The sequence below is a fragment of the Verticillium alfalfae genome, genomic scaffold (genome assembly GCF_000150825.1).
Source record: "Verticillium alfalfae VaMs.102 supercont1.1 genomic scaffold, whole genome shotgun sequence".
Lineage (NCBI taxonomy): Eukaryota > Fungi > Ascomycota > Sordariomycetes > Glomerellales > Plectosphaerellaceae > Verticillium > Verticillium alfalfae.
The window spans coordinates 1444437-1452153 of record NW_003315038.1 but is presented as its reverse complement, the minus strand read 5'-3'; the positions used below and the strand labels follow the sequence as shown (position 1 = coordinate 1452153).

The 7717-nt window shown below is 59.8% G+C and overlaps 2 protein-coding genes across 2 annotated transcripts; both read right to left on the bottom strand.

Annotated features, from left to right (window-relative positions):
- Positions 1 to 1314: 1314 nt before the first annotated feature.
- On the bottom strand, positions 1315 to 2788 carry VDBG_00446 (mitochondrial inheritance component MDM10; the record flags this gene model as incomplete). The annotated part of the gene is made up of 2 exons (XM_003008719.1): positions 1315 to 2636; positions 2704 to 2788. 2 exons carry the CDS (start codon positions 2786 to 2788, stop codon positions 1315 to 1317), a joined length of 1407 nt encoding a protein of 468 aa, XP_003008765.1.
- Positions 2789 to 3383: 595 nt separating this feature from the next.
- VDBG_00445 (predicted protein) lies at positions 3384 to 4615 on the bottom strand (the record flags this gene model as incomplete). The annotated part of the gene is made up of 3 exons (XM_003008718.1): positions 3384 to 4049; positions 4340 to 4459; positions 4520 to 4615. 3 exons carry the CDS (start codon positions 4613 to 4615, stop codon positions 3384 to 3386), a joined length of 882 nt encoding a protein of 293 aa, XP_003008764.1.
- Between the last annotated feature and the right edge of the window lie 3102 nt (positions 4616 to 7717).

Below are 7717 nucleotides of genomic sequence, written 5' to 3'. Positions count from 1 at the left end.
TCCGACTGATCGATGGAGTCGTCAATTGATGTCTATCAGCCTTGCCAATGCCAAGACCCGTCAACTTGGCACCGGGGCGGCAACTCTTGTACTCCCATGCGGCTTGGAGCTGGTGAGAACCCGGATGGCCAGAACGGCTAGGCGGTGCCGTTCTTTCAATTCGTCGCCGCTTTTCTCTCTCTGGATCGAAAGAATGAGTAGGGTGGTCGGGGCGTCCGGCACTGGCGACTCGGCTTCACGGCACAGGTGGTGGACGCAGGCTGGGTCTAGCGCGAGGCCCCGAAGCCTGAAGGGGCCCCTGTAGGACCTGTGTAGCGCCGTTCGCGCAGCGTGTCCAGCGTGTCCAGCATGTCCAGTATGCGCGAATTGGTCGTGTTGGACCTTGGGGGGTGAACTAGGTTCGGTCGCTTACGTTGGCTAAGATAAGCTTGTTTTAGTTCACAGCGGTGCGCCTGGCGACTCACTGCTTGTTATCATGCTCGTCTCAGCCGTGCTTGTCGGAGCCGTGCCCGTCGAGGGACGATCTTGTGTGTCGTTCAAGTGGCATGCACAGTCAATTGCCCTTTCTGGTCGCGCCAAGCAGGTGCACCTCGAAACGGAAAATACCAAGACTTCAGGGTGGCACTTGTGTGAGGGGAGACTGTAGGGCAGAGGACCCGGCAAAGCGGCACCATCCGACGAGTGATTTGGCTGGTTTGCTGGCCTCTACTCTGCTCTGCTCTGCTCTACAGTAGTACATGGTACATGGTACGCGTCGCTGGCCATCCAGGTTCCCAGTGGAACCCCCACGAGCAGCAGAGAGCGTAGCATACCAGCCCGTTGCCCACTATCTAGGTATCTTGTCTTGCTAGTGCGGATGACAGTACTGTTTGACTTTTTAATGTGTGTATTAACAGCTCATTCGAAGGCGCCTAGTCGTTCAAACTAGACACGCCAAGCGGTTTTCGGCCATGTCAGCTTTGTTCAGCGACTTTTCACAGGCCCATGGCCTGCTCTCCTGTCTCTCCCTCACCCGATTCTATCACCAGGCACGTGTGAGACACGCCGAGATGTTCCATTTGAGCAGATTATGCGTCGTAACATCGTGGTACTGTACAGCCGAGGCAGCCTCCCGTCCGACCAAAAGAGAGACACCCTGGCGCCGTCTAGATGCTGTCCCATGCTTGTTCTTCTCCTATTTCTTCTTCTTCTTCTTCTTCTTCTTCTTCTTCTTCTTCTTCTGCTTCTGCTTCTCCTTCTTCAGACTCTCTCGTCCGGGAATAGTTCCGGCCCGCATGGCCTGCTATGCCATGCGGGCGGCATGCACACTAGCCCTCATGACGAGAACTGAATCTCGGCCCCCACCGTGCGGAACGGCGAGTCCAGGCTCCGCAGGTCGATGCCGCTGCCCAGGCTGAACAGCAGCGACTTGGCCCGCCCCTCCCAGAGGATGCCTATCCTCAGGTTCTGGTCGAGTCGCGCCTTGATGACCCCCGTGTACTCGTCATCCTGTGGGGGCGTCTTTGTGCCCCATTTGCTGCCATCGTTGTCATCGTCGTTGTCGTCGTCAAGCCGCCACGCGAGCTTGGCCTCGAAACTCCTCTCCCTCGGTCCGTCCCTCGTGGGCTTGGCGACGGGCACGAGCACCGTCTCGGGCGGCAGGAGCGGGTCGTCCGCCCTCCACTCCATCTTGGCCCGGAAGCTCCTCTCGCGGACGAGGCGCTCGGCCGACAGCGCTGGGTCCATGGCGGCGCGCACCACGCGCTTGCGCCACAGCTCGAGGCCGACGGCCCAGTCGCTCTCGTAGCTGTACACGTTGAACCCGAACCGCGTCGCCACGCTGCAGTGCCGCCCCGCCATGACGGCGTACGTCGCGCTGATGTTGCCCATGAGCGGGTTGATCGTCAGCGTCGTCGTCAGCGGCGTGCCCTGGTGCGACGGCAGCGTCGCGAACCGCGCCCCGACCGACATGCCGCCCGACTTGTTGAGCGTGCCATAGTAGATCTCGCCTCCCGTGCTGAAGCGTCCGTAGATGCGCTCGCGCGCCGCGTCATCCTTGCTGCTGCTGCTGCCGCCGGTCGCTTGCGTGTTTGTGCTTGTGACTGCGTGGAAGTGCCCGTTGTCATCCGTCTCTTCGGCATCGCCGCCAAAATTGTAGATGCCGCGTAGGCCGAGAAGGCCGCCGTCGGAGGAGGCGAGGCCCTCGACGGCGTACCGGCCGACGTCGTAGTGCGCCAGGCCGAGCAGCGTGCCTCCGCTGCGCAGGTAGTGGCCCGAGACGGCGCTCAGCTGGAGCTGCAGCGCGGGCGAGATGCGCTTGATGACGAGGGCCTCGAGGAGAGACTGCGGCAGGTAGAGCCGGCCATAGTAGAGAGAGGCGGCGGCGGGGCTCGTCAGGTCAAAGGGCTCGAGGTCGTCGAGGCTGACGCGCTGCGGGAGCGCCGGCAGCGGCTTGTAGGACTGGAAGAGGGTCGAGAGGGGGAGGCGTTCGGACTGCGGGGTGAGGTAGGCACGGAGGGGCACCGAGGAGTAGAGATAGGAGATGGAGCCGTCGACGACACCGACCGAGCCTAGCTGGTAGGACGTGGCAAAGTTGGGCGACGCGAGGGAGGAGAGGGTCAATCGGAGGCCGAGAGGCGTCTCAAAATTAAGGAGAGCTGCAGACAAGGCCCTGTCAGCCGTGACATGATCCCCAAAAGGGGGGGAGAGAGGAGGGGTTCATACCGTCAGCGGTCGAGTTCAGAGACGAGTAGGAGCTCTCTCGATTCCAGCCTGTCGCCTCGTAGAACGCACCGCGCACGTAGTCCATAAACTCCCGCATCTTGGGCGGTTTCTAGGTGCCGATTTGCGGTGGTCCCGTCAATCCTCCTCCTGTTATCGTGGGCAAGTCATTGGTGTCGCGTGTCCGTGTGTGTGTGAGAGCTTGCAATCTGGTGTTGCCAGCGATCGTCGATCGCGAATGACGGCGCTGGGCCTCGGAGGTGAGCCCAGGCAGTGTCGAGATGACTAAGCCAAACACACTCACTTCATCGGGATGATATGACGTTCCTCTGCACACGGCCATCTTCAACACCTTGCTGCACTTTCATCACATCTCGAAGTCTATTATCAATAAAAGGAAACCGTCGGAGGCTTCATTATTGTATTTGGTATCCTGTTGCTGCCTGCGCCTTGCCGTCACAGCCCACTGAGTGCTGCCTTGCTGGCTGGGTCCCTCGCATACAATCGATCCAGCTTCATCTCCAAGACCCTGATCTTTCTCCTGGCTCTCCTTTGCCTCCTTCTCCGCCGTCTCCATTCTATTCTGCAGATCCAAGACAACCTTCGCCCGCCGGTGCGCTGCTCCATACCCAGGTAGCGTCCCTGAAAGTCGAACAGCAACCGTCGCTCGACGATGACGACGGCTAGGTACGACAGAAACATGACGATGGCCTCGGGCGTTCGCGCGATGAGGTAGAGTATTCCGATCGTCCACACAAAAGCCTTGGAGGGCAGGAGAGGGCAGAACATGCTCGACAGATCGCGGAGCAGAAGAGCACACATCGCGCAGCAGCCGAGCCCACTGCGACTCGGCCTCGCAGGCCACCTTTTCGGCCCTCATGCGGAGGTGATGCATGCTGCCGCGACCGACGGTCTTGTCGGCCGGCTCCCGCTCGCCGGCCGGCGTTTTCTGTTGTGTACAGAGGCTGCTGCTGGTGGTCGTCGCGAGGCTTGTGCATCGGCTCTTCAGCTTCGTCTTGCTGATGCGCGGCGTCGCCCTTGATGGGCATCTGGTTCATGCTCGGGACTCGGGCCTCGGCGGCTGCGACACCGAGACAGGCACCGCAGGCGGGCTCCAACGTCTCGGCCATGTTGGAGAGGGTCATGCCGATCACGGCTAGAAAGTATGCTTTGATGGGTCCGATGGCCATGTTGATTGTTCTCTTTCCGTTTGAATAACTGAATGCGTTCTGCGAGATGATTGTGGTGGATTGTGTCCTTCCCAGTAGCAGTGCGTTGGGGCCTGACATGATGAGCGGGCATGGTGGCACAGCGACACTTGTGCGCTGACTGACGAGATGACGACGCAGCTGTCCATGTTCGGTTCGTCGCCAATAGCCAAGGTGCGGCGGTGCTCGCGAGTGGCAGGTCTTGAGCGTGATACCATCTCGCAATTGGCCGTCATACTGGCTGAACCCCTTGGCGGTAGGCCACGAATGTCAGCATTTCCTTGGCTCTGTGGTGTGGCCGAAAGCCGGTAAGATCCGTCTTGGCAGGGCTGTGAAGGTTGCGATGGATGCGTCGACTTCAAGCAGCAACTGTCAATGGAAGCCAAAGAACCACGCCGGGTCGATGCCGTCCGAGCGGTTCAGGTACCTACCTCGGCGGCCTTGACAAGTGGACATGCAATATTCAAATCATGGTGGTGCCTGTCCGACGATGAGCCGTCGGAGAAGCGGGACATCGCACCGGTTGTGAGCAGCCCTACCGACATCTTGTCCTGTGCCACCATTTCCCAGTCATGCTGTCATCCGTCGGGACCTCTTCTTGACTCACTCACGGCATTTTCCTCGGGTGGGAAGATGTGCAGTTGGGCGACGAACGTCTCGTCAAACCCCGCAGATGTTTCTCGCACCAAGCACGCCCAACAGGCCATGCTGAGATGGAGGCTTCAGAGCACGCATCAAAAAAATTGATTCGAGCGAAAGTCCTTTCCCTTTGCGTTCTGCCCATGGCCAGAGTCGAAGTGCCGGTCATCTTGCGCCAACCGGCTGCGAGATTTGGCTCTCGCCAACGAGCCTCTGGGGCTTTGTCCGACCATGTCTGTGTGTTCCTGCATTCGGCAAAATCCAACGAACCCAAAGCCCGTGAAGGATCAGATGCAGCCCCCCTCCCCCATCTAGCTTTCGATCTCGAACGGTTCGCCAAATGCGATTGACTCGAGCAGAGGACGGCACCAACTGGAAAAACAACCAACTGAGCATGTGCCCAGAAGCAAGGTGGGTGGGTGCCTTGCTTGCATTGCTTGCCTTGGCTACAGGTACCTTTTGGGGTCCTTCACGCTGCAGATGTGGATTTGAACCCCCCCCCGAGGCTCTGACTATCGACACTCCCTGCCAAAGGCGCGGTTGGTGCATAGCCTCTCCATGAACAGAACGTCGCCCCGACACACCTTACAGATCAGCGGCACCCCGGAATTTCCAGACACAGCCCCCATGCGAGTCGCTTCCGCGCGTAATTGTCCACAGGAGCGCCTAAGTTTAGCGCCTTCGACCACATTGGTGCTTCGGTACGCGGGGAAAAGCGCGAGGTGCCTATTCTCAGCCAAGTCTCGCGCTTGCGTACGCGCATAGGCAGCTCAGAATATCTTCTCATCTCTCGTCATGCTCTGCTGCCCTACGGCGCTGTCCCTCCTGGAGCTGTCATGGGCATCGCGGCATCCCAGCCGTCATGCTCCGCCGTTCGCGCGCCGCCCGGGAGCTTTCTGCACCGTGATCCTTCCCACGCGAGGGCGAAATAAACCTGCAGGAGAGATAGCCGTTCATGGATCTCGCTCCCGCGACCGTACCTGCACGCCACTGACGGGTTGTATTCCCCGCCCAGCCAAGATCCTGCGACATTTCTACAGACCCCAAAAAACGGGGCAGCGAGAGGCGGGAACCTGTTTCTCCTCTCCTCGACATCTGAAACGCACCAGAAGACGCAGTCGTGGCTCGCTTCCATGCGCCTGCACCATCCCTCTGCTTCAGCTCGCTCCCGGTTTGGACACATGACCCGTGAAAGAGAAGCTATTTCCGCCATCCGGTCGTACGATTGTCTGTTTTTGGCGAACAAAAAACGCTCGCCGCGGACTCGGCTGAAAGGTCCACTGTGACCTGTCTAGGTAGAATGCGAGTTGTTCTCGCCCGTTGGTGGCGGGGCCTTTTCTCCTTTTCTTTTCGTGATAGCGACGCCCAGTGGCGGCATGTCTGGCGGTGGCAAACGATGGGATCAACGGGATTGAAAGCTCCAACATGCACAAGAGGGGCCTGCGGACAACGGACCGATCCGATGGTCTGCGGCTCCTTGCCGCGACCGGCCTTTTGGCCAGGGAAAGTCGCTCCAACTCTTCCTCCCCCCCATCTGCCGTGGCTCCATGTGTGTCAAGGCTGAAGAGCAGGTAGCCAACAGGATCGCCCTTGCGTCACGAGGGCATTCGAAATACACCAACTACGAACTGATGTCTCTGACTCAGTGCCATCCCAGTGACAAGCATCTCGAGTCGCGACAGAGGTGACCAACAGCAGAAAAGCCGTATACGGTCGACTCGCAAGTGGAGTCGACAAAGGGCGCCGTCACCATCAGGAAAATGAAATCTAGGTAGTGTTGGACTGTACGCGTGCAAGCGCAAACGTCACTCCCAAGTCGACAATGTTCGCGCCGGAGCAAGCCAAGGTGAATAGGAGAAGAAAATCCGTGACAGGGCCTCGGACGGCTCGGAAGGCCGCCGAACATGAAGCCTTCCTCGATTCTGCAACATGCACGCGCTCGGTTTCTTCAGCAAGGACGTGCAGCAAGAGCAGCACCGACGATGCCCCGCATCCTGCGACCTTCCCGTCATCGGGTCGAGGACGTGGGATGGCAGATAGATGGCGGGTGGGTAGCCAGGCAGGCAGGCAGGCAGGCAAGCACACGCCCATCACCAACAGCGTCACGAGATAGGGCAACGAAATACCGAGTTCGAAAACAGGCCAGCGTGAACATGCCCCCCAGCCGCGATGCCTCACATCATCCCACTCACGGAATCCGCCAACACCCCGTCCTGGCTCTCGCTTGTCTCCTGCTGAGCGCCCGCCCATGCCCGCGTCTGCGCCGCGGACCAACGTCGTCCCCCTCGTCCCATCGCCTCGCTTCGCAAGGATCACAACCTTACTCGGCACTTTGCCATGCCCAGCTCCCCCCTTGTACTTGCATCGTCGCCGTGTTCGTCCGCAAGAAGGCCTCTCGTTGGGGCCGCTTCTGAAACATGAAACAAACGCAGGTCCAGCCCGCACATGGTCCCCCTCCAGGATTCATCCAGCTGCATTCGACAACTTCAGCTGCACCGGGCGTCGAGTTTGACACCCCCCTTCCCAAGAATCAAGAAACGGACTACCTCCTGCCCCCCGTGCATCAACGGTAGCCTCCCTACATCGTGTACCCGTTGGCCAGATCCCTGACCGCCCGACCGCAGGACCAGGCCCAGACCGTCTCCCTTTTCTCGTCCCTCTCTGCCAGCTGATGCCCAGGCGTCATGGCACCGGTGCTGTTGGGGGCGTTCAGCTTGGGGCAAAGCGGCCGCGGACCCCGGCAGCCGGCCTGGTTCGCGGCAGAGGGAAAAAGGAAAAGAAGCAACAATGCGCGAGATTTCTTCCCGCAACACGGGGGGCGGAAACGGGAAACGGAAAGCGGGACAGTCGGAGACGAACAGCGGTCGCTTGATCCTGCTGCTCTTCCGGGTGCCTGGGTGGAAATCGAGACCGGCCAGTTCAGCCTCGGTCGCTGCCTTGCCATCTCGTTCGGGCCAGCGTGGCGTGTGGCCTGATTGAAGACCTAGGTCGCGCGGCCCGGGCCGTTACGAGGTCTGTGGCTCTAATCGTCGTCTTGTTTCGCTGCTATACGCTTGGTCAAGACGGGAGATGTCACACACTCTCTCTCTCTCTCTCTCTCTCTCTCTCTCTCTCTCTCTCTCTCTGATGCCCTGTCGCTCACTGCCGCAAGCCCACACATTGCCAGAAAG